Raw genomic sequence first — 26,745 nt, 5'->3', positions numbered from 1 at the left:
CCTGAACCCATTTTGAAAGTTCCCTGGAGAGCAAACGAGGAGGGCGAGCCAAGCTCCTTTTGTGAGTCCTCTCCAAAGGTGGAAAGTTGAGGCAAAAGACAAGCAACCCTTTCTTTGCCCTGAGTTACTTACTTTTTTTTTTTCATTCTTCTTTTCCCCACTCCCCTGTTTTTCTTTTCAGTTTGGTGTGTGCATGTGTGGGCTGAGCTGCTCTGCCATTGGAGTAGGGCCATGTCACAAATGAAATCCTTTTATGATAAATGAGGTTACCATAGCAATGACATTCCCCTCTCTCCTCCAGTGAGATGGGGGCGGGGGATCCTTCAGGGAAAAAAAGAAAAAAAGAAACTACCATTCACAGCTCTCCCCACCGAGGAGTCTCTCTGATAACCAGCCAAATTCTCAGAATGGATCTTATGGACTTTTTCGTTCCCAACACCTTTCAGACCGGAGAGGAAAAGGGGCGGGGATAAGGAGGAAGGCATTTTCAGCCCGAGAGTGTTTCAGTGTGTGTTTGTGAGTCAAAAGTGTGGGTCTGCAGCTCAGCTACGTTTTATGGGAAAGTCAGTTTCCCACCATTGTGTCCTCAGCAGTTGCCAGACACTGACAAGGCTTGTAGGGTGTGTGTGTGTGTGTGTGTGTGTGGTGGAGTTTTCTGTGTGTGGAGACCAGACGCTGCTGGTTTCAGAGGCAGAGTTCAGATCGTGTTGGAGCCTCTGAGGTGAAGGCAGGCGGCTCTTCCAAACCTGCGAATGTCCTGCTGCCTTTCTGGACTGCATTCGTTTTTCCATCCTGTGGTTGTGGAGTCCTGCTTTTGATTTTGAGCGTGGCGGTTCCCGGCGTGGCCTAGCCAGTAGTGCTAGTGGCAGTGGTGAGCTACAGGGCTGCATGCCATGGGCTGTGTCTTCTCCCTGCCAGAGGACAGGAGAGATGCTGCTGAGAGGTCAGTAAAGTGTTTGATTTACTGCTCCGTCTAACGCACAATAAGAGTTTTCTTTTAATGACAGATAATTGTTAAATCCTGCTGTTAATTTTGATAGCCAAGTTTTGCTTGACACCTTGTAAGTGATAAGTCAGTAGTCAGTGGTGGCTTGTTTCCAAAGTGAGCTCTGCGCACACAGTCATTAACTTGTTTCTAGCATAAACTGTCAAGATAGTGTTTTCACAAAGCCTACAACATTCCCAATAGGTTATGTAAGAGGTGGTCATAAAATGCATTCGACTACAAACATAATTTAATTATTGGTTCATCTGCCCCCCCACACTTTTTCCACAAGCTCTTCACATGCTGTTCAGTCACTTATGATGTTGCCATCATTGTCTGCACATATGTCCAGCCTTGTTTAATCAGTAAACAAATGTAGAGTAGCATTTGTTAGGGGGTGGGAGTGTTTTAAATTAAAAGCCAGGTTGCAAAACAAAAAAACAGGTGTGAGGTGTATCATGATCACCTCCACGTTTGACAGAGCCTGTGTTGCAGAGCTGAAGACTGAACCGATTCAGCATTAGAAAAGGTTTAGTTCCTGGATGGATTCATGAATGGAAAGTTGATTTTGACAGTATATACACATGCACTTGCACTGTAAATACTTCAGTGACTAAACGCCAGTGTGCATGAGAAAGGAAATGATGTCCAAGATTATGAGCCATTTGCGTGTTGTTAATTATCTGCTAACTGTGCCAGTTTGACTCTAAGTAACCTATCAGAATATTATTAAATAATAGTTTGTACTTGGAGTTACAAAGATGGGGTTATTAATCAAAACATATCTTTTGCTGTATTTACTACATGTTTAATTTTACACACGCTCAAGATAATTTTAAGCCTTTTGTCGGTCACAGTTTTCAGATACTGCATAGATTTTTAACTCCCAGCTCTTTTCGAATGATGCACAGAAGATCCTTCCTGTTGAGTGGCAGCGGGGCCGGTGAGTGTCTCGGCTGATAACATTTCAGACAGATCCTGCCAAAGCTGTCAGGAATGCTTCAGCTCGGGGGCAAAGGCTTGTTTAAAATTTCAATAAGGCTTTTACACTTTGCTTCAGAGTTAGCAGTCTGTATAAACCACGGGGGCCCGTTGTTATGCCACGTCGGGCATCAGTCCCACATGCCTGCACACCGCCGTGCTGTGGATGGGTTCTGTAGGTTGGAAATTGTTTGTGTGAGAGACAAAATGAAATCAGATGCTCTTAAATACATCCAAGGTGAAATATAGCAAAAGCATGTATTGTCTGTATTTCTCTAAGCTTTTGTGGCTATCCTACAGTCCTTGTCTGAAAATATATTCATCTGGCATACTGTTTCTGCTTGTAGTTATGTGCAGCCGTTTTGTTCCTTTTTCAGTGCAGACAGAATTGCAGCTGTTCCCTCAGACCTTTTGATGCTAAGGGAAGCGGCGTTGCCTTTAATTTTGCTTGATAATAGATTTTACTGCCCGTGCCTTTTTATTTATTTTTTTCTTCAAACCCTGTTTGCACGTGTTATTTTGATCTGTTCCCATCCATTAATTACTTCCTGGATAAACCTGAATCAAATTACCATTGAATTACCACGAGGGGCCTATTGCATGCTTATGCTTAGTAAGTGCTTGTGATTACGGTCTGCATGACTAGCGCTTGTGTGGCTGCTTAGTCACCGCTCTGCTTCTCCTGGATGTTGTAAGAATAACTTGGAATAGACGGTTTTCCCACATTGCCTAAGTGTTGGTTGCAATATATTTATTTAGATGCTGATTATTTAAAAATCTGTTCATTCGGACTAAATGATATGGCTGAAATCTATAAAATTAAGCTAATACAGTATTTTTCAGATATTATTATTTATCACAATGTGGCACCTTAATGAAAACGTTTACGCTTTTACGCATAAAATAATCAAAATTGATGTTTATGCAATACATCAGACAAAACTCACACACGTAAAACTCAAACTAAATAATTCATTTTTCTTAGTTTTTAGTATGTTTAAGTATGAATCATTAATTTGGAAGTCAAAGGAAGTCTGTAAATGATTTTGTTTTATCGACCAGTTCTAGTGTATTGTTGAGCTTGTTTGAACCACATAACCCCATGGGACCTTTTAATAACATAGCATTACCTTCTCCTGGTTCATTAGTTATTCTGTCACCTTTTGCTCTCTAAATAAAAGAACGCTTGTGGCGTGAATCCTTTTTTATTGATCTTCCTGGCCTCAATCTGAGCTTTAAATGCTCCACTGTTCCCTACCTGTTGTTTGGTCAGAGGTATAATCTGTGATCTGGACATCAACGAAAGGGTCAACGCCCAACAGCGAAGTCAGAACACAGATTTGGAGCCTTCTGCTTGTGATCGAGTTAGATCATTGAGTCACAGCACTTCACCTCTCCAGTGTGAAAGTTATCTGACCGCACTGTCAAAAAGAAGTATGACCAACAAGCTTTGAAATTGCTATTACAATCTGAGATAGAAAATACATTTTATTTTTTGTTTTGATTTTATGTACACGATATTTCCAACAACTGATGTTTGGTAATTGGTCATTGCTGAATGATTTGTTTTTAATCAAAAGTATTGCGATAAAGGATAGGTTGTGTCTTTGTTTATTTGGGGCTAAAATGTCTTACTAACAAATCAAATCTGTTTTGTTTTTTCCAGAGCACCCACCACGAGAGAGACAAGTTTCATCGAGAAAATGAAGAAAACAGTGAGTGATATTTTTATTGTTTTCAGTCAGCATTTCCACATTTCATTTGTGTTACAGGTCAGCAGTTTCATTTCGCCAACATATTGTCGATAAATTCTCCAGGAGCACTTTTTGTTGCTCTTGTTCCAAAACATGACTCAGGGTTTTAAAAGAAGACTGTGAGCCATCACCCTGAGACAGTTTTTGTGTCCCTTCACCGCATGTTGATTGACCTTGAAGTTGTTTCCCCCTTAGTAAAAACCTGTTTGATGCGCAAGTTAAAATGCTTCAGTTCGTTTCAGCAGATATTTTGATTTATGACCTGTAGGCAGAAAAAAAACATTAATTAAAATGCTATGTTGTTTCCCTCCTCTTCTTCTGCTCTGTGGATGATGACTACAATGGCCTCCCTGCTTGACAATATGCTAGATGTTCTAGATTTAGAAACACTGTTTTGACTGACTGTTTTCAAGCCAGCCTTGACAAAAAGACTTGGTTTTGAATCATGTGGTTTTGTTGCAAATAGTTCAGATACCATGATGGTGGCAGAAAATAACTTTTGGCCCCTAGTGCTATTTAAATTTGTCTTTTTCTTTGTTACGAATTATCATGGCAACACTGTAGGCAAGGATAAAAATTTCAAAATCTTTCAAAATATCTACAGCATCTGTACTTGACCATTGCCTATGTTTCATAAAGTAGCCCGTAGACATGAGAAATGGGTTCGCTTTTTATTTTAGTTTTTAAATGCACCGTATAAATGTCTTTCCATAACTTTGTAACCAGGGCAAGAACATCATTGTGTTCTACGGCTCCCAGACGGGCACAGCAGAGGAATTTGCCAACAGACTGTCCAAAGATGCTCAGCGCTATGGCATGAAAGGAATGGCTGCGGATCCAGAGGAGTATGACATGGTAATAGGCATCAGGGGAACAACATACAAACCACAGAATTCTTTTGGACGTTACTCATTATAGCTGCCAGTAAATGATTTGTGATCGTGTCGTGTAAAAAAAGCATCACTGCAGTGCTGAAGAAGTCACACCTCAATGATGACAATCTGAAACTTCTGCCTCATCCAGACTTTTGTGAGTTTGATAATATAATACAGATTCTAAATGAGCCAAATAACTGCCAGGGTAATATGATATCTGCTAATTATAAATTCACTGCTCTAAAATAAAACATGTCCATGGAAGACCCAAGGACAGCACACGCTCATATCGACACATATTTCAAAACAGTAATACAAATTGCACAATATTATGACCTCAGGCTTTATCCAAGAATGTGTCGCAACACTGCGGTGAGAACAAGTAGTAGAATAGATAATATACTTTTGATTTGTTAGTAGTATGTAATAACTTGCAAGCTCTTGAGGGAGCCGGTCTGATATTCAAGACAAACTTCCTTAAAATGATGAGTCCTTCAGTGCTCACTGTCTCTGATTCTGATGTCTCCATTTTCCAGGGGGAACTATCCCGTCTGTCTGATATTAAAAACTCCCTTGCCATATTTTGCATGGCCACCTACGGTGAAGGAGACCCAACAGATAATGCCCAGGACTTCTATGACTGGCTGCAGGAAAATGATGACGAAGACCTCTCCGGGCTAAACTACACTGTGAGTCTTTACGCTCAAGTTTAAGTATACACGAAGTCTTTTCAAATTCTTTCAGGCTTGTAAGGCATGCTGAGAATAGGATAACTTGTCATAAAAAGTAATTTCATAGGAAGTGCGTTGCCCATTTAGTAAGAAAAACACAAAGCACTAAAGGGAAAGCAAAATGCATAGTGTGCATGATGTCAGTGACCAGAGATTGTGTTACATTTGCTGTTCTGCGTGCGTGCGAGCTTTGTTTCATGCAGCCAAAAATAATTTTGATTATCTGTTACACTCAGTTATTTTCTCAGTTAACCGTTTGGTTGATACAACATCATAAGACAGTGAAAAATGCCCATCACAATATCCTAGCGTCCAATGATATTGTTGTTTTGTCTGACCCAAACCCCAAAATATCCAATTTATTGTAATTTAAGACCAAGAAAAGCAATTAATTATCACATAAGAGATTCTGGAACTATCAAACATTTAGCATTTTTGCTTAAACTATTAATAGTTTAAGTAATTTTTATCAAAATATTTGCAGATTAATGTTCAATTGGTTAATGGACTTAGCAGCTTGTGTTTTTCAATGTACACATTTACTGTATAGCTTCTGTTTTGCTCGCTGCCTACACCCCTGCACTATAATGAAAGGTGATTCCGTTTTTAAAGAATGCAAATGATTTCCATTTGATATTTTTTAGAGGTAATGTTGCAGATTTTGTTCACTATTTCTGCCTCACGCTACGTCAGGTTGCATGTCTGTCTTTTGTGTGCATCATTAATGAAAGGGCTTTGTGTTGGCGTGTGTGTCATTGTTGGGATGCAGCGCCTCTGGCCTCATTTCAGTGAAGAACTGTGTTGTAGGAAATCTAGTTAAATTCTTGGGCACAGTCACATCCTTCCTCCCGTATTATCTATTGTCTCTCTGGTCTGTATTAGAGCAGCTCCATACATGACAGTCACTGAGAGGTTTGCAGGGCCTCTTATAAGACATCAGTTTGGCCTGTTGTTTTCATTTTATATTTTAGAAGAATAAATTGCCTGATGACAACAACTTGATGATATGTTCACCCTTAAACTGAAAAGTAGTCAAATATCTGCACTAGTTAATTAATTTTAGATTAATAATGGCAACTTTTAATAATTGAAAATCATAAGTACTCTTATTTCCAGCTTTTGTTTGTTTGGTTCAGGATTGAGCCAAGGCTGCTAACTCTGTTCTGTCTCCAGGTATTTGCTTTGGGCAACAAGACCTATGAACACTACAATGCAATGGGAAAATATGTTGATAAAAGGCTGGAAGAACTTGGGGCCAAGCGCATCTTTGACCTTGGTTTAGGAGATGATGATGGCAAGTAAGTGACCTTTTAGCCTTTGACTTAACATTTCTTTGGATATTGAAATGTTCAGTGCAGCACAAATAACTTTGTTACAGTGAGGAAAATAAGTATTTGAACACCCTGCTATTTTGCAAGTTCTCCCACTTAGAAATCATGGAGGGGTCTGAAATTGTCATCGTAGGTGCATGTCCACTGTGAGAGACATAATCTAAAAAAAAAAAATCCAGAAATCACAATGTATGATTTTTTAACTATTTATTTGTATGATACAGCTGCAAATAAGTATTTGAACACCTGAGAAAATCAATGTTAATATTTGGTACAGTAGCCTTTGTTTGCAATTACAGAGGTCAAACGTTTCCTGTAGTTTTTCACCAGGTTTGCACACTGCAGGAGGGATTTTGGCCCACTCCTCCACACAGATCTTCTCTAGATCATTCAGGTTTCTGGGCTGTCGCTGAGAAACACGGAGTTTGAGCTCCCTCCAAAGATTCTCTATTGGGTTTAGGTCTGGAGACTGGCTAGGCCACGCCAGAACCTTGATATGCTTCTTACAGAGCCACTCCTTGGTTATCCTGGCTGTGTGCTTCGGGTCATTGTCATGTTGGAAGACCCGGCCTCGACCCATCTTCAATGCTCTAACTGAGGGAAGGAGGTTGTTCCCCAAAATCTCGCAATACATGGCCCCGGTCATCCTCTCCTTAATACAGTGCAGTCGCCCTGTCCCGTGTGCAGAAAAACACCCCCAAAGCCTGATGCTACCACCCCCATGCTTCACAGTAGGGATGGTGTTCTTGGGATGGTACTCATCATTCTTCTTCCTCCAAACACGGTTAGTGGAATTATGACCAAAAAGTTCTATTTTGGTCTCATCTGACCACATGACTTTCTCCCATGACTCCTCTGGATCATCCAAATGGTCATTGGCAAACTGAAGACGGGCCCTGACATTTGCTGGTTTAAGCAGGGGAACCTTCCGTGCCATGCATCATTTCAAACCATGACGTTTTAGTGTATTACCAACAGTAACCTTGGAAACGGTGGTCCCAGCTCTTTTCAGGTCATTGACCAGCTCCTCCCGTGTAGTTCTGGCTGATTTCTCACCTTTCTTAGGATCATTGAGACCCCACGAGGTGAGATCTTGCATGAAGCCCCAGGCCGAGGGAGATTGACAGTCATGTTTAGCTTCTTCCATTTTCTAATGATTGCTCCAACAGTGGACCTTTTTTCACCAAGCTGCTTGGCAATTTCCCCGTAGCCCTTTCCAGCCTTGTGGAGGTGTACAATTTTGTCTCTAGTGTCTTTGGACAGCTCTTTGGTCTTGGCCATGTTAGTAGTTGGATTCTTACTGATTGTATGGGGTGGACAGGTGTCTTTATGCAGCTAACGACCTCAAACAGGTGCATCTAATTTAGGATAATAAATGGGTGGAGGTGGACATTTTGAAGGCAGACTAACAGGTCTTTGAGTCAGAATTCTAGCTGATAGACAGGTGTTCAAATACTTATTTGCAGCTGTATCATACAAATAAATAGTTAAATAATCATACATTGTGATTTTTGGATTATTTTTTTTAGATTATGTCTCTCACAGTGGACATGCAATTACGATGACAATTTCAGACCCCTCCATGATTTCTAAGTGGGAGAACTTGCAAAATAGCAGGGTGTTCAAATACTTATTTCCTCACTGTATGTGTAATTGCGTGGTTGGCAATATGATATTAGAACAGTCTAACAAGTATTCACAAACAAATGTCAAGATATATTACTCGTAAAACACAAGCACAAAAATGTATTACTTTTGAATGAGCCATTTCTATCTACATACACTGTGGGTCCCCTTACATGGATGCAGTCACTAGATTGAATATACAAAGAAGAACAACAAGTAATGGTAGTAGCAAAAAAAGGCAGTGAAGAGAGAAATAGATGTGAGAGTAAGCTACTCATTGGGATACGAGTACAAATCCATTAAAAAGAGAAACATAAATGCTGTGTGGCACACCTCGATAGCGCCCAAGCCTACTTATATTTGTAGAATGTACATGGTTGTCATTGTAAATAAGAAGTCTAATTTGTTGCACAAGGGTGAATTCAACTGTCTTTCTCAGCTGACTGGCCTGGTTTTGTGTTTCAGTCTGGAAGAGGACTTTGTTTCATGGAGAGAGCAGTTCTGGCCGGCCGTCTGTGAGCACTTTGGAGTTGAAGCCTTAGGAGATGAATCAAGGTTCATTATTGCTTTTCAATTACTTTGTTTTTGTCCCCATGATTCTTAAATTGTCTTGTCTTCACCCTCAACAATCTTTCCTCGCACTCTCACTCTTTACCATCTTATAGGTAACATTATACAGGCGAACTCACAAACACATTCACCTTTTACTTCAGAACACATGCGTTCGATTTAAAGGTGGGGTATGCGATTCTGGAGTTATTCAATACCATGATATAGAGTGAGCAAAGACACGGCAAGTAATGTAACTAACGTTAGCTAAGTTGTGTATCGGCAAACTGTCGCTAAAGTTGCAGCTGCGAAGCGAACATGCAGAGACGGTGAGACAGTCCCAGAGCCAGCAAACCAACTCCAGACAGCGATACTCACAACTCTCCTCCTTCTATAGCTAACATCAAATCAAGCATGTCTTGGTAAACTAGAAAGTAAGCTGAATGTCTGTGGGTAAGTCATTTAATGTTACGTGACACACAAATCGTGACTGGAACAGGGTTGGAATAGTGGTCCACTGTACTACTTTGTTTCCCATTTAGAGAGCCAGGGCAGTGTACACACACTGTTTTCTTTTTCAGCGCACACACAGAACAGACAGCTAGCGGACTGTGAGGAGATGTTCGCTGAATTTGACAAAAAGACGTACTGGATTAGAATCGCTGACCCCGCCTTTTAAGTAACACATTGTCTCACATGAAAGGTAGTTTTTTCACATGCCTATTTTTCAGTGAGCGAAGATGGCCATATTTTCAGGTCGGCTGCAATTCCTTTAGTAGAAAGACAGGCAGTGAAAGATCCTCGAGCCAAAATCTTTTTTGTTTTCTCTTTACTTCAAACATCCATATCTTGACTAAGACTTGTTATATAATGCTCAATCAGGACCTGGTTTATGGTAAACATCACCTTACATCTGTATGTGAAATTAATAATTGCTAAGAATTATTTTTAAGTATTATTTGACCTAAATTGGCATGCGTGATCCTGGAAAAAGAAGAATAAGTGTTTCATCTTTACATCAGTTTTCATTTTATTTTACTAGAAAGTAAATTGATTTCACTGTGTCTGCGTGCAGTTTCTGAAGAGGCTAACATCAAGTTATTTTCCCTTGCAGCATACGGCAGTACGAGCTTAAGGAGCACACAGACCTCAACATGAACAAAGTGTTCACAGGAGAGATTGGCCGCCTGAAGAGTTTTGAGGTCCAAAAGCCGTAAGTACTGTGGCAGAGAAGCTGTTCATTGCCATAACCCATTTATCATTAAAGTGCTGTCTGCTCAGTCTCACATTTCACCTACATGCATAACCGACTTCAAAGTTCACTTTCTAAAAATGAAGCTTCCTGCCTCCTAGTGGACATGGGAAATGGATTCATCCTTTTTTTTTTAAAGTCATTTATTTATTGAGTAATAGATGTTTTTGTATTTTTTTTTTTCTAATTAGATTTTACATCTCTTTTGTGACTATGCTCTGCCTTTTGTAATGGCATTTTAACATTTAAGTGTTGCTCTTTTATTCATAGGCCCTTTGATTCAAAAAACCCTTTCCTGGCCCCGGTCACTGTCAACCGCAGACTCAACAAAGCTGGTGATAGACATCTTATGCACCTTGAACTAGACATAACCGGCTCCAAGATCAGGTGAGACTGGTTCACCACAGGATAATGTTTTGTCATATGCCTAACACCACATGACTAGATGTAATGGATGGTTCATGTTCTGTTAAGGCTTTATGAATTACAGGTCAAAGTCTCATTTGTCACATTGCGTGGTTTCAGATATGAGTCAGGAGACCACGTTGCTGTGTTCCCCACAAATGACTCTGCTTTGGTGAACAAGCTGGGACAAATCCTTGGAGTGGACCTTGATGTTGTTATCTCTCTCAACAACCTTGATGGTATGGCAATGAAAGCACAAGAACCTTGACTTTACTAGCTCGTCACTCAAACACCTCCCACGGAAATCCATCCTTGATATCTATCTAGACTTGCAGTATCAGGTCATTTAATGAATTGAATATTTTAATATTACTGTAATCACGTTATTGCTGAAATATAAGGTGTTATATTGTGTTGGCAATGGTGAAGCGTTTATGTCACAGATTAATTAGAGCTGTAAATTGGCCTGTTGGCCTGAAAATACACTTTTTTTTTTTAAACTATAAAAATTACTAATATATATAATTATCATTCACCATCATTGAGATCATTCTACAAAAGAAATATCTGTTTTATTTATATCTCAGAGGAGTCCAACAAGAAGCACCCTTTCCCCTGCCCCACCACCTACCGCACGGCCCTCACTCACTACCTGGACATCACGCACCCTCCTCGTACCAACGTCCTCTATGAGCTGGCACAGTACGCCTCTGACCCCAAAGACCAGGAAAATATGCGCAAGATGGCCTCTTCCTCACCTGAGGGCAAGGTCAGTGACGGGCGGTAAAGATTCATTGGTGTTGACAGGTTAACCCCAAATTGAATATCAGCCATTATATTGTTCTTTCATAGAAAACACTGCTGCTCTCACCCATTTTGGAAATAATTTAACTGAGCCTACAACGCGGGCCGATGCATGTGCTGTGTGTTTGTGATTCCCTTTTTTTATTTTTTGCCTTTCTACCTCTTATACTTCATGTTATTGTCTTCTTGTTACTTCCTCTCTACAGGCACTCTACCAGAACTGGGTGTTGGATGCCAGTAGAAACATCCTCGCCATGCTGGAGGATATGCCTTCTTTGAGGCCTCCCATTGACCACCTGTGTGAGCTGCTGCCTCGTCTCCAGGCTCGCTATTATTCCATCGCTTCATCCTCTAAGGTAACTCCCTGTTTTAAATCACCCAAGCCAGGCAGAGTTCCATCCTTTTTAACTTTTGTCACAAGCTTCATTTTTACACATGGTCTTTTGAAAGGAGTTTTTAGCAGCACTGTTGATAACTCTCCCCTATTCTGTAGGTTCACCCTAACAGCATCCACATCTGCGCCGTGGTGGTGGAGTACAACACCAAGACCGGCCGCGTCAACAAGGGAGTCGCCACCAACTGGTTGAAGAACAAATTGGTCACTGACAACGGCCACAAGTCCACCGTTCCCATGTACATCCGCAAGTCTCAGTTCCGCCTGCCCTTCAAAGCCACCAACCCTGTCATCATGATCGGCCCTGGGACTGGAATCGCTCCCTTCATGGGCTTCATCCAAGAGAGGGGATGGCTGAAACAGCAAGGTATTTCTACACACTATATGCCACGGCATGTGTTGTTGTTTGTGTTGGCCTGACAAGGATAGAACAATGAGGGATAAGAGCTTCAAATATGTTTCTGTTCCAATATAAAAAAGCGTTTTAAGGGTGAGTTTACAAGTGTGGCTTGATGGATACACGTAATTAGTGCTTTAATGGTCTCTATTCAGTTAGTAGCACTCAGCTCATAATTCACTTTTTGTTTCATCAAACTTTAGGCCTCCTCTCATCTGTTCATATAATTAATTAAATTTAATTAAACTGAAGACTTATATGAACATTTACACCCTACCTGCCTAGTCACCTATAAGTTGTTGACACGTCTAACAATATACAGATTAGATGTTTCACCTGTTTAAAACTGGTCTGACAGGCTTTTACTGTGTGTTGATCATTGTGTGACTGAGAATGGACTAAAGGTCTGAACACGAGCGAGTAGTAACTTTTAAATACCTCAGTGAAAAGGCCTGAACAGAATAATCAGCATGTGTAAAATGACCAATGTTTTGTTTTCATTTTTATAGGAAAGGAGGTCGGAGAGACGGTGATGTTTTTCGGCTGTAGATATAAGAACGAGGATTATATCTACCAGGAGGAGCTTGAGGAAGCAGAGAAGAATGGAGTTCTAACACAGCTCCATGTTGCCTTCTCCAGAGACCAGGAGCAAAGGTACGGCTGTCTTGCCTCATCTTTGCTGTCCCTTACCCTCCAGTATGTAAAATGCACCTTGTTGCGTGGTTGGGGAAGTGATTCATTCTGTTGGAAACCAGAGCGTTGTCTTATCACAGCAAAGACAGATGCAGATTGTAGGTTTCAGCGTCATTGTTTAGTGCACCTGAATTTTAAAGTGGCTGGTCATCGACACAGTCTAATGTTAATAATATAGTAACAAAAATAAATGGTCGTTGTTATTTAAATTATTGAACAACTTTTGGTAAAATGAGATGATGGAAAAACACTAGTCTAACAGTGAATTCAATAACAAATGTACAGTATACTGTATATTATTTGTCTCTGTGTTGATAAACCCTGAAACATACAGTTTAAGATGTACATAAGAACAATGTTTTCTCTTTCCATTTTCAAAAATAAAGGTGTACGTGCAGCATCTCCTGAAGAAAAATAAGGAGGCCATGTGGAAGCTGATTAACTCTGAAAATGCTCATATCTACGTCTGCGGGTAATTAACGTAACGTCATGTATTCAAAAAGATTGAACCTTCACATGGATGTTGTGAAAGAATACTGATGTATTGATACAGTACGCTTGAATTGGTGTTGCTGACAATGAATAACCTTTATGGAAACCCACATTCTCTTAGGTGCTTTGTCACCGCCTAGTGGGACAGTGAGAATTGGTTTACACTGCCATCATTTAGAAATGAAAAGCAAAGAACTTCCGCCATGTTTATGTTGTACATTATTGCTGGCTGGCTATTGATGGACAAAAAACATACAAGATAGGGGGAGGGGAAACGCTAATGCAAAGACATCCAGAAATCTAAGATGATTTCTTTCCTGATTCAGGGATGCAAGGAACATGGCTAAGGATGTGCAGACGGCCTTCTACGAGATTGCAGAAGAGCTGGGAGGCATGACGCGCACCCAGGCCACAGATTACATCAAGAAACTGATGACCAAGGGACGCTACTCACAAGATGTCTGGAGTTAAAGAGCCACAGACTCCACTGCGGTCTCACTACTACTAAATAGTGGTGGTTTTAAAATTTTCTATTTTTACCGCACTGTTTTATCAGGACTGAATATAAAACATTTTAAACTCTTGTCCATCACTCTGGTTCATGAGAGCTACAGGTAGCAGAAGATCTTGAGGCAAACCCTACCTCAGCAGGTTTTCTTTAATAAACCCATTCAGCTTTCTCAGTCTGTATTTCCTATGAATACTATGTTATGTATCTGGACCACCAGTCTGTGTCTGCTGGGGTCCTCACTTGAGCTGTGGTCTCAGCCCAAACAACAGTTACCCCGTTTGCTTTCCAGAGGCTGTTAGAGTCTGCTATAAATGATTAAGTTGTGTAATTGGGTGTTTTGACTGCCACTCGAGCTGCTCCGGGATTAGAAGTGGGAACCCGTTGGCTTGAAAGTCCTCAGTCAACCAATCATGAAAGCTTACTTTGCAAATGCAGCAAAGACTCATCTTCCTTTCATATTTAATTTTAATTAGATGCTTTTTTTTATATTGAGTCAATCAGTTTGATTGCAGCTTTATAAACTGATTATGACTGAATAAAATATCTGTGGAAAGGGATTCACCGGCCCAACCTCTGGATGTACATTTATATAATTCCAAGGTGAACGTGACTTAATTGAACATTTTAGAAAGCTAGAACGGCAGTTTGCCGTCTTGAGATGTTTGTAACTTTCATTTAATTAATCAACAGATTGTAGATGTGTTCGTGTTGCCATACGGAGAAGCTTAAGACATGAAGTTGTGCTGACTGTAGTTTCTCTCAGAGCTGATCTGGTGGTACTTTTGAAAAGTACTTAAAATACATGATGTTTTAGAAAACAGCAGTTCTGAGAGGGGAAAATGTTTTGATGCGACAAACTGGCATCATTGGTACAATTTTTGTTTACCTTTGTATTTTGACATGGGATTTCAGCTGTTATGCATACATTGCTGTTCATTTTAATCAGTAACAGTAACCAAAAAGTGATGCAAATGGGAGTATGTGGAGAACACAAGAGTATGTGCATTTTATTTCCAGAAACGCCTGTCTTTAAACATGATGAAAATGAAACCATGTCTGGCCTCCCAAATGATGGTTGTTTATTTTATATACATCTGACAGCAGAGGATTATGAAATGGATTTGTCATGTGGCAGTAAGACTACACCTATTTGATTTTTTAATCTGTATTTTTTTTTTTCTGTTTTTGTCCAATCACATATGCACCACTACAAGGAGAGGTGACCGGACATATCAAAACATTTTAGGTGTCTCCCGGCATCTGTGCTCATCCCTGTACTTTTGTGTGAATATGAGGAGTTTGAAGAGGTCAGCCGACCAGTTAAAGTGCTGCCTGTGCCTTTTTAACACTGCCTTATGTATTAAGTTGGCATTAAAACCCTGATGCTTCACAATCTTTTTGCTAGTATTTTTTTCGTCCATACTTACGTTTTGATAGAAAATCACTTTTTTTGTCATTCATTTATGATGTGAGTATTTGATTTTATTAAGGCATTTTTTAATGAATAAAATTGGAATAATTTGTTGGGTTGCTGCCTTTTTTGTGATTAAATTAGGTTATGGTACTTTTATGAGGTTTATTTAAATTTGGTGGCTTTAGTCAAAAATATTAAAGAACATGTTAAAACACTGGAACTAGGTAGCACTTGCATGAAACATGACCTGCATTCTGCCAACGACCAAATAAAAACCTAGATCCAGATTTAGGAGTATTGTAAACTATAGTTCAAGTGAGTGCAAGACAATCAGTATAACTAACTGTAGCAGATTATTATCTAGACCATCTGTTTTCTGTTTGTCATCAGACATGAGGTTTCAGCTCCATCACACTAATATCCATGAGGAAGTAATGTTGAGAGATGAAAATCACACAGGGCTGTGGTGTTTGTTTAATCAGCAGCTGCTGATTAAACAAACAGTGACTTACAGTAACCTTACCAGCAGCTTGTTCCACGAAGCTCGAGTAATGACCTATTTGTTAAATGATCTTTCAGATCTGATGTGATAAGTCCTGATCTAGGGTTACAAAAAGTCATTGTCCATAAAGCTATACTTTTATATTGTCTTTACAGTGCAATAAATAGATCCATATATTCATACATTTTGATATTGAAATCATAAAATAAAAGTGGCGCAGTGGTTAGCACTGTCGCCTCACAGCAAGAATGTCGCAGGTGCGAACCCCCGTCGTCCCGGCCTTTCATTTATGATGTTGCCTCACAGCCTTTCATTCATGAGGTCGCGGGTTCGAACCCCGGTCTTCCCGGCCTTTCTGTGTGGAGTTTGCATGTTCTCCCCGCGTCTGCGTGGGTTCTCTCCGGGTGCTCCGGCTTCCTCCCACCGTCCAAAGACATGCAGACTAGGTTGAATGGTGACCCTAAATTGTCTTTAGGTGTGAGCGTGACTGGTGGTTTGTCCATGTGTGGCCCTGCGATGAACTGGCGACCTGTCCCTGCCTTTCGCCCGATGTCAGCTGGGATTGGCTCCAGCCCCCCCGCGACCTTGTACAGGATAAGCGGTTGACATGGATCATAAATAAAACATTTTATATTTGGCCCTCTTCATGGTAGACATATTGACTTGTGACAGCAAGAAGAGTAATAAATTGCAATTTGTGTAATTATTAATTAGACATAAGCTGAAAAAAAGACGTACACACACAGCTTGTCATTTCAATTCAAACAATTACATTGTATTGACTTACATTTATTAGGTTTAACCCAACCAAAAAACAAGTCTCAACCCAAAATGTAATGGTTTACCTTGTGTGACACAGCTTGTTATCCCACATAGGAGGTGAGTTGTTGTGTTTGTGTGAACAGATTTTAAGTAGGCTAAGTAGCCTACAGACACAACCACCAAACATTGACCTCAAGCCCTCAAGTCACTGTGTAAATCATCAAACCACACACTTCATATATATCACTAAGCGTACAATATTCTTACACAAGCATTTGTAATTCTATAATATTTATTACATTATACTATACTAATACTATATTATGTTTTATATTCTATGCTATAATGCTATAAGATGGCGATGGGACAGTGGATAAGACACATGCCTCTGGTGTGGTTATATGTCCCTGATATTTAAATCCCCGTCAGAGTATCATTTCCTCATTAGCGCTCTGAACCAGTAGGTGGCGACATAATAAGTTATCCTTGAATGGGAGCAGCTCGTTGCAGCAGGCAGAAGAAGAAGCTGCATTAAGGGAAGTGCCGCAGTGTGTTCAGCTCTGTGGTGCTGCGTAGATGTCAACCAGGGTTTTTATCAGCTAATCCGAAGAAACATACTTCATTGTTTTTTAAACTATACATATAACGTCACAAAATGGCCACTGGTAAGTCAACGTGTCTTTCTGATTGATTGTGAAGTTTCTATGTATTGATTTTGTGCGGCTATCGAAAAGTGGGTCAAATAGCATTGAAAGCTAAGTTAGTGGCCAGAAGCGAGGCCAGAAGAAGGGCTTCGTCTAATTCCTGGAACAGAGCTCATATTTCACCAGCGCAACCAAAGTATCTTTATCGGGTATTTGATTAAACGTTGTGTTCATAAGGTTACTTTATGATCACACTGCTAATGTAAATACATACCCACAATTGGCGTAGTAACGTCATAAATGTCGCAGACTGAGCAGGGCCTTGTCGCGGCTAACTTTAGCTACCATAGCGAGCATGAGTGTGTCTTTGTTTATACCGATGCTGTTTCCCTGCTCAACCGCACACATTTTGCCCCACCGGAACATATATGGTCTTAATACGAGTTGGCAACATTGGCATTTTAACAGTTTATTGTAAAGCTACTTGTACCGAAAATGGACCGCATTTGTAAACCTGTGTGCCCTTTCAACATTTAGCCGAAGCCGAGACCAAATTGACCGCCATTTTTCCTGGCGTGGTGAAGGAGGGCCTGTTTGCGTGTTAGTTAGCTCTCCTTCTCAAGAAAGCTTCCTCCAGGCTAGTAGCTATTAGCTGCTTAGTCACCTTGCTATTTAACACACTGTTTAGCAAGTTAGTTCTTCCCGAGCAACGTTAAACTGATTTATTTCTGTTTTAGATTCGGGATACGGCGGCTCACAAAGGTAACAAGGCCTTACTTTAATTTCCTGTTCGTGGCTGAGTCGTTGTGCACATTCCTATTCAAAGCGTGTTTAACATATAACTGAGCTAGATAATTGGTTTTGAGTGCACCAAAACCGGAAAGCTAATTTCTTTTCCAATGTGTCTGCAGCTATGGATCATATAGTGGTCAGCCGGGCGGGCAGGTAAGACCCACATTATTATAAATCTGTTAGCTGTAGGTATTGTGCTATTTAGTTTTGGCTTTTTCATTAAAAGCTGTCTAACTGTTTTGCCCCCCTTTTGGTTGACAGGGTTATGGTCAAGGAAATGGCAGTGGCTCTTATGGGGGACAGAGTTACAGTGGCTATGGACAGCAAGGTGCAGCACAAGGTATGTCTATTTATATCAAGACATTTGTGGAACAACAGGGATTGGTCAAACCACTGTACATGGCATGGATGCCTCTTAAATTTGTTAAATTCTCCTCTAAAATGTGACCTTGCTGTGGGGTCTACAGTTAATCACATTTTGATAAGATGTGTTGCAGCATATACCAGAAGATAATTAAACTATTTATTTATTTTTAAGTTCTCATCTCTAATTTCTTGACAGACGGTTATGGCCAATCTCAGCCACAGAGCTATGGAAGTTACGGTCAGGACTCATCTGGGTAAGATGCCAATATCAATTTCTTCAGAGACATTAAATTGTTCTGGGTTCTGTGATTTTTCTGCAACATGATTCTCAACCTTAAATCTGAGGTAGGCAACGTTAAAGAATTAACAAGGGATATCTAGATTTTGGAAAACACACCCCCTCCCTCCAAAACCACTCCATCAAAACATATTATGTGCAGTAAGTACTGGGGCAGGGTTTGCTTAGGTAGTTATTTCATTTGGACGGAGTGAAATGATTGGCTGTACTTATTACATGCCTGTGACAGCTACGGATACCTGGATGGAGAGAGATATAATTTTTTTTTGTGTCCGAGCATTTGATTTATTGAAATAAGAGAATTTCAACAAATACCAAAATGCTTCTAAAATTGCCTACCACAGCTTTAATATAATGCAGTACAGTATTAAAGAATTTAAACCAATAACTTGAATGTCATTAGATTAGAAAACTAATACGCTTTTTAAAATTTTGTCCTGCCTGATTTGAAAGAGGATTAAATATTTGGCATCTCTGTTGTGCTAATGATTTTCCTACAACCCACAAGGTATGGCGATAAGTCGACGTCTTATGGGCAGCCAAGTTCCTATGCTGGCCAGGGGCAAGCAGCAGACAGCTATGGGCAGCAAAGCTCCTATGGTAGCCAAGGGCAAGGAGGTGGCAGCTATGGAAGATGGAGTGAAAGTACAAATACCTGGATCTTTTAATATGGACTACATCTGCATTCTAGTCTTAATGTCAGGTCGTGTATCTACTCATGAGATCTTTCTTTGCCCAGGTGAAAGTGGTGGTCAGGGTGGGCGGTTCGGACGTGACCAAGGAGACCGTTCAGAAGGAGGGGCCTACAGAGGCCGAGGCCGTGGTGGTTATGACCGTGGTGGTTATGATCGTGGCGGTTATGACCGCGGTGGATACGACCGTGGCGGAAGAGGTGGACCTCCTGGTATGGGGTAAGTTGCATAGTGCCACTGCCCCCAAGGTACCTCTATACACCTTAAAATATGAGACGTGATTCGTTGTAACTCAACACATCACTCATCAACTACAAAACATCCACATAGATAATTTCATCTGCTTTATGCTACAGATCCCCAAACTCTGGTAATGTGTGTGTTTATTTTTTTTATTTTTTTCTTTTGTTTTCCAAAACCTGATTCATCTATAGTTGTCACAGATCACATTGGTAATGTTCACTACCCCTCTGCATTGTGCTCCAGGTGCCTGAAACTTGCCCCCCAAAACCTGATTCACCTGAGGTTTTTACGTAAGACATACTGGTCTTAAATCCACATTGCTGTTAAGATCAAGTGATGGGTACTCACACATGTGGTGGTTAAGTAAATGTTGTTTGACCCTCTAAGGATGTACTTGTTTTTGGGGTCTTTAAAGAAAAGAAATGGAGACTGAACATGCCTGCACAAATGGGAGCTTTAAAGGCACCAGAGACCAGTTGGACAACCATATTATCCCAGACTTTGGGACGGGTTTAGTATATTTTGCAACAGAACAGTTGCCAATTTTTCCATCAGCAAGGGCATAGTATCATTTTCAGAGGCTGTACAGTATCTAGTGAAATTAAGAGCCGTACCTTAACACGTTTCTTTAAGGAGAATAATGCAGTACTAACTATCATAAGTACTTTAAGCATGGACAAACCTGTGCTCCACACTAAGATGCAAACTATGGTCCGTCCGCCCCCCTCCCCCCAGGTTAGCGCTGTCTTTGAAGAGATGAGTTAAGGTACCCACTACTTTCCCTCCTTGGGTTTTTTTTTCTTCTCGAGACCGGCTTTGGTATGATCTTAAAGCTCCACATGTTGGTGAACTTAAATTGTTGAGCCAACCGGTACAACGTTTTTTCTGTCTGTTGTACATATTATATATAGCCATAAACCATTTAAAAGAAATCAAAAGTTTATCTCCAGCAGCCATACTTTTGTTTTGTCGCCAGAAACTCAATTTTGTTTCTTGTGCGCGGAGGACCACATAATTGAACAATGGAAACTACTGAAACGATGTCCTTAGACCTGGAGCCACATCTTCAGCTGCTTCACATTCAACAGGTTTCATTCAAGTGTTGTATAATTGACAATGGAGAACATGTGTGTTGTGTTAACATGGATCTACATTTTATACTACAGGTGTTCAGAGTGATTGAACTTAAACTTGGACCTCAGATAAAGGATCTCATAAATGCATTCAGTGGATTGCTTATCCGTTGCTACACCCCTTCACACCAATTTGGCTTATCATGTTAAAACAAATTCCGCTGGTTTTCCAGCACTTGGTATTCAATCTGGCCATGTAAAGAAGAAAAAAGTACCAAATTCTTTGTAAATGGAGACCCAGTGACATGTAATCATTGTCTTCCCTCGTCTGCCTGATTGTTCAGTCAGAGCTGCCTAGTCGTCTGTTCATTGATCTCTAATGTCAAAGACTAACGTATTCCTCGTGTGAGACATTTCCACCATAGTCGCACACCCTGGCAGGAGTGCATACTGATGGGGATGTAGGGGAGCTTTGAGCTCTCAGTTGGGACAAAGGAAAAGCCATCATATCTCCAATTTTTCCTCTGCAGAGGTGGTGACCGTGGTGGCTACAAAAATTACGGTGGTAAGTGACGAGCATCAGAACTGTGTCGGTGGGGGAGGAAAGAACTTGAGTTAGCAAAAAGAAAACAGGGGATTTATAAAAAAAAAAAAAAAAAACAGTGAATGCCACCATTTTCATGTCCAGATCCCAAGGGACTCCACCTATTATTCTTAGCAGGATTTCTCATACATGACTTCAGATATGGTAAAGAACATGGAGCCTGAGTTGTAAAATAATGGTATTGTTGCATGAAGACGAGGGCTGATTGTAATGTCAGAGGTGTTCCCAGGACGAAGAAGGGAAAAACTTTCTAATTCTGGAGACATTTTGGTGGTTTTCATTTCTGGTGTAAGCTCAAGAAAAACAGAACACTTCTGTTCTTGTTGCAAGGTGTTGGTATGCGGTGCAACGGTATGGAAACACCCATCAGAGAGCTGTAAACATGGACATTGTTTAATTTTCTTTATCATTATGCATTGATAGGGACAAAGTTAATAATAATTTGTGTGAAAGTGTTTAAGGTCCCCTTGCTCAAGTCGTCTTTTCCATCCTCTCCTCTGTTTTACAGGCTCTCGAGACTACGGCTCAAGGGATGAACCAGGTAAGTCTTTTTTTTTTTTGCTTTTTTTTTTTTTTTTTTTCATCACATGATTAAATAACCATGTACTGATCAATCAGTCCTACTCTATCCAGTCACTGTAATCTAATATCAGAATGTCTATCCACTTTTTGAAATTGCTTGATGGCACAGGCCATTTGGGATGACTTTGATGTGCCCTTACTTCAATCTATTGGGAATCTATCATCTAGAAATGTGTAACTTTACAGTGTTCCTGCAGCTCCTTTAGAGTCTTGAGATCAAATCAAGAAAATAAGGTCATAAATTGTCTTAAATTTACCGTAAACTGGATTTGGGTGTTAAATTTGCAGATAGTGTGTTTAAGGCTGGCGAGAAAATTGACTATCGTAACACATCTAATTAGTGTGTATTATGTTTAAGTTAGTTTTAGACAATGTGAGACCCCTCCCATTAATTTTTATTTTGTTAGCTACAAACCTTGACATCTGGCTGTGTCATTTTGTTATCGGCAGTTGGGGAGATGCGAGTTTAATGAAAAGTGGTTGTAGGGAGGTTCTGGAGGTGGTTAAGTTCACGTCGGGCACCGTGGGGTGAAAGCTGCTGAATACCACGAGTTTTAAAAATGTTACAGCGGTATTCAGTGGCTACTTGTGGGGCTATATAATGCCTGCATTGTTGGCATGTAGCAGACTTGAAAGTTCAGAGTCCCTCAACTTCTGGACAGTTGACTTTGAGCAGTTTTGTCACTGCCAGAGACACAGCGAGCAGGCACTATTCACTTAAATTAAATGATGACATATTGTAGTATTTGTCGCTCTGTTACCTGATTCGGGAATATGCAAAGTAATAAACCTATTATAGGAAACTCCTCTCTATCAAAGAAATAGTTTTTTGTGTGGTCTTAAATTGTATTTGTTGAGGTCTTAATGTCTTAAAGCATTGAACTTGATTAAAAAAGGAGCCACAACCCTGCTTTAACAAAAAATAAAGTTTCAAGTTTTGATCATAAATTGTAATGAACTGAACATGGATATTCCCCAAACTCCCAGATTGGTATGCTTCTACAATAAGTCACCAAGAGTAAATTTTCCTCGGTTTCTCATAGATTCATATTTTCATTCATGTGATCAAGTCTTGTCTCCTATCTTTCTTCTTCAGATGGTGAGCAGGACAACTCTGACAACAACACCATTTTTGTCCAGGGACTGGGAGAAGATGCCACCGTTCAGGAAGTCGGCGACTTCTTCAAGCAAATTGGTATCATCAAGGTATTGAATTAGTCTCTTGGCATGTTAATTAAATTATATTGTAACATGTATCCTAAGGACTTGATTAACAGCCAATGGTGTGTTTTTTTTGGGGGGGGTAATTCATTCTACTTGCTTTTGGTTTGTTGGAACTCTTGATGCTTTAAACCAGTCACAGATATTAAATGCTAACGTGAGCACTGACAATCACGTGGTGGTGTTGTGCTTTTAGGTGAACAAGAAGACCGGCCTGCTAATGATCAACATCTACTCTGACAAAGCCACCGGTCGGCCAAAAGGAGAAGCAACAGTGTCATTTGATGACCCACCCTCTGCTAAAGCTGCTATTGATTGGTTTGATGGTAAGGGCACCAGCGTGCTTTACAAGTTCTCCAATGATACTCGTTCTCATCATTCTGCGTCGCTCTAACTCATTTGTTTTTTTTGTTAATTTCAGGCAAGGAGTTCAATGGCAAACCCATCAAAGTATCATTTGCCACTCGCAGAGCTGAGTTCACACAGAGAGGAGGGGGTGGCGGCGGTGGAAGAGGGGGGCGAGGAGGAGGTGGGTATTGTTCAAGCTGTTCCAGGGCTCAAGTAGCGAATGTCAAATCTGGTTTTGACATAAATAGAAGTGCTTGTGTTAATGTTGCAGCTCTGACGTTTTTGACCAATGTGTGTTGCTGTTAGGTTTCAGAGGTCGTGGTGGTAGTGGACCCAGCTTTGACATTAAGGGAGGAGACTGGCCCTGTCCCAACAGGTTTGTATGAGAGCATGTCATGCTTTTTATGTAGTTAAAGGAAAAGTTCAAATTTACAGCTCATTGGGGCTCATTTGGCCCCAGTTGTGACTTTGTATAAAATGTGTGATTTCTTTGTCCTCAGCTCTTGTGGCAACATGAATTTTGCGCGAAGGCAAGAGTGTAACAAGTGTGGCACGCCCAAACCAGGAGATGCAGGCGGTGGTGAGTGCATTGACTAGATTGATCTGTAGAAAGTTGCTCTAGTGTTCACATTTCTAAACATGCAGGATTAAAAATAACACGTGTGCACCAAAATTACAGCAAGTTAAAAGCATTAGGCCACGAAAGTTACATGTTTGAATAAATAGTTGTAAGCAGTTTGACGTCATTGTTTGCAGATCGTGGAGGCAGAGGCGGTTACGGCGGTGACAGAGGTGGTGGCTTCAGAGGGCGTGGAGGTTTCCGTGGGGGAGACCGCGGAGGCTACGGAGGTGGTGGCGGCGGCGGAGGATTTGGCGGGGGCTACAAAATGGGAGGAAGGTTGGTTAAATAAAAAAACACACTTGTTGTTGGAAGCTGATCTTGAGGATACCAACACGATCTGTAATCTTTGCTGATGTAGTTTGATGGTATGACCAGAAGAGGGCGCAGCCTGTCTAAGATCAGTCAACAAATGCAGAATCTGTAGCTTGGCTTAAAGATAAATGCCATCCCATTTTTATACAGTGTATATGCTAAATACCAACCTTCTACAGTATACTGTTTTTGCAGGTAGTATACAAGAAACCCACTGTTTTATACTGTGAAATACACTTGAGCTGTTGGACATTAAAAGGCCAACGTTTGGTAAACCTAAAGACAGCAGGAAAAAAAACAATTCTGACATGTAACTGTTTTTTGATGCATTTCACCAGCATCATTCTTTTCCTTTTGTGCATACTGCCTGACTAGAGCATACTTGAATGCATCACTTTGCTTGTGTGAAAACACTTCAAGCAGCAGTTCCACCAATAAACCAGAGCCATTTTAAATCCTTGCTTAGTAAGAAGCCAAGTTGCAAAGTGTCTAAATATTCATGCTACATCCTCCACTTCTGTTATGGAGGGTCTTGAGTGTTGGCAGGTTTTGATAAATTGCAGCTCTCTGAAGGTGAAGTACTGCGTTAATAAGGTGGGGGTGGCTGTAAAAGCAAGGACAGTCTGCTTCTTTTTTTTTTAAATTGAAAGCAAATGATGTTATCCATTTACACATCTTAAAGGACGAAAGGCAGGGTGAACGACAAGCAGACAACATATTTCACCCTCATCTGTGTTGTTCAGATGATTAATTCATTGACAATCAAGTGGATGTCTGTCTTGTCAGCTGGTTACTGAAACATTTGTGTTTTCCCCGCAGAGGTGACCGCAGAGACGACAGAAGAGACCGGCCATACTAAGTGTTGAGCAGATGGAAACCATTCCAGCCCTTGAGTTTGCTGTGGAGGGAGGGAAATTGGGGGGTGTTAGGATTGGGGAAGGTGATGGATCAGATATTCTGATTTGTGTACCTTGTTTTTGTAGCCAATATATCCCAGCTATAACTGTTCATCTACAAGTGAGGGGAAGGGTGTGTTGAGCTACTGTGAAGGGACTTGGGGGCTGATTGGCACTGTTGGCATGTGGTCAAATGTTGTTTGGTTTTTTTTTTTTCTCCCCCTTTTTTGTTTTATTTCTTTGTACATCTTTTAATTTTCTCTCAGATTCTAGTTGCAGATGTGTTGTGAGGTAGACTTCGTACCTTTTTTTTGTTTTGTATGAACGGAATAAAATGTTTTACTTGGATTCTGTGTGTGTGTTTTTTTTTTTTTTCTCTCAAAATATTAAAAACCGTGATCTCTTCTTTGAGTTCATACCCGTCATTTGCCGCGCTTAAAACGCTGTATTGGAAACTACATGAAGGGCACAGTATGAAGAGTAGGGCTCTGCTGGTATCATTCAGCCCTCTGGCACAGATGGGCGGCGCTGGCCCTCCCCCTGTGAAAGTCCTGCCTGTTGAATAGGCTCCGTCAGTCCGCAGGGATGGAGACGTTAGGCGAGCAGCAGCATGCTGTCACGTACTGACAGCGAAAGCCAACAAGGGGAAAAAAATTATCAGCAGGACCGAAATGCGCCATGCAAGCGGCAGAGTGCTGATAGTGTGGTTGTCCCGCAATGAGCCGCCGACCTCCGGACCGGTGTGGAGATGGACGGGACATGAGGGCAGCCTGGATCCTCACTGTGACCCTCATCACCGCTCAGACTGCCGGAGGTTCACCGCTGGACCCCGAGGTGGTGCTGTCAGAAGTGTTGGGGTTTTTTTAGATTCGGCGAAGGGGCACAAATAACTGAATTTAAAGTAGACTATCTTTAAAAAGTAAGACTTAGTAGAAGGCACATTCAAATGTAAAATATGAACAGCATATAATAAGACAAATTGCTGAATAAGGAAATGTAACCTGTAGTCATGCTAGCAACCATGATGTGTTTGGAGACCAGGTTCAAATCGGCTCAAAAAACGTAGTTAAGTTTAATTGCCTTTATACTTGAAGACATGAACATTACTTAATTTTTTTTTTTTTTTTATTGTTTTTGTTTTTGAGACGGCTGTAAAACAGTAAATTGGATTTTCAAACGCTCTGTAGCCTAAATGGTGGTGTTGGTACTTTTAGCAACACTTATATATTTGGGAATACTCCCAAATAATTAAAATTAATTTAGATTTTTCTTATTGGAGTTTTAACGTTAGACCTCTGAACATAAACCAGGTCACCATGTAAGATAACATACTGTACAGTCATTGTGAATTAGTTGTGGGGGGAAAAATAGTGTATAATTTTTCAAATATTGCTAATATGACATATTTCCTTGCTGTAATAATTCTTTATGCTTTGTTGTGTTGCCAACATCAAATGTGTAAGCTTTGTTTGTGACAGAGGGAATGGTTACCACCTCAACACTTTTGTAGCATATATATATTGCATTTTAATAAGACCAGAGGAAAAGAAAATACATATTTAAAGGGAAGGAAATTTATTTCTAAGCACTGGGG

The 26,745-nt window shown here is 40.6% G+C and overlaps 3 protein-coding genes across 5 annotated transcripts in view; all 3 read left to right on the top strand.

The window, feature by feature from the left end:
- The first annotated feature begins 192 nt into the window (after positions 1-192).
- porb (P450 (cytochrome) oxidoreductase b) lies at positions 193-15,304 on the top strand. The gene is made up of 15 exons (XM_038693424.1): positions 193-943; positions 3,633-3,681; positions 4,447-4,575; positions 5,132-5,284; positions 6,500-6,624; positions 8,749-8,838; positions 9,947-10,045; positions 10,355-10,471; positions 10,610-10,728; positions 11,077-11,258; positions 11,500-11,649; positions 11,787-12,054; positions 12,594-12,735; positions 13,160-13,249; positions 13,596-15,304. The coding sequence occupies exons 1-15, from the start codon at positions 894-896 to the stop codon at positions 13,738-13,740; spliced, it is 1,908 nt and encodes a 635-aa protein (XP_038549352.1). The 5' UTR covers positions 193-893; the 3' UTR covers positions 13,741-15,304.
- Positions 15,305-16,972: 1,668 nt separating this feature from the next.
- Positions 16,973-25,499, top strand: taf15 (TAF15 RNA polymerase II, TATA box binding protein (TBP)-associated factor). The gene is made up of 16 exons (XM_038693422.1): positions 16,973-17,123; positions 17,840-17,864; positions 18,014-18,047; positions 18,156-18,234; positions 18,457-18,514; positions 19,067-19,203; positions 19,298-19,469; positions 21,097-21,131; positions 21,679-21,711; positions 22,849-22,958; positions 23,170-23,299; positions 23,395-23,502; positions 23,628-23,697; positions 23,822-23,901; positions 24,078-24,219; positions 25,075-25,499. The coding sequence occupies exons 1-16, from the start codon at positions 17,114-17,116 to the stop codon at positions 25,112-25,114; spliced, it is 1,263 nt and encodes a 420-aa protein (XP_038549350.1). The 5' UTR covers positions 16,973-17,113; the 3' UTR covers positions 25,115-25,499.
- A 223-nt stretch (positions 25,500-25,722) lies between these two features.
- Positions 25,723-26,745, top strand: part of mmp28 (matrix metallopeptidase 28) — a 30,348-nt gene continuing 29,325 nt past the window's right edge. For 2 of the 3 annotated variants that reach the window (XM_038693420.1, XM_038693419.1), the window contains exon 1: positions 25,723-25,985. In XM_038693420.1, coding sequence (XP_038549348.1) covers positions 25,869-25,985 — 117 coding nt within the window. In that variant the 5' untranslated portion in view covers positions 25,723-25,868. Of the gene's footprint in view, positions 25,986-26,049; positions 26,071-26,745 lie in introns of those variants that run through there. The other variant, XM_038693421.1, reaches the window with a different exon arrangement.

This window comes from Micropterus salmoides, unplaced genomic scaffold (assembly GCF_014851395.1).
Source record: "Micropterus salmoides isolate LMB-PRFRI ecotype aquatic unplaced genomic scaffold, ASM1485139v1 Ms_hic_scaffold_3, whole genome shotgun sequence".
In the NCBI taxonomy this organism is placed as follows: Eukaryota; Metazoa; Chordata; class Actinopteri; order Centrarchiformes; family Centrarchidae; genus Micropterus; species Micropterus salmoides.
Note: the sequence above shows the minus strand (reverse complement) of the source record. Positions and strands in the feature narration are given on the sequence as shown.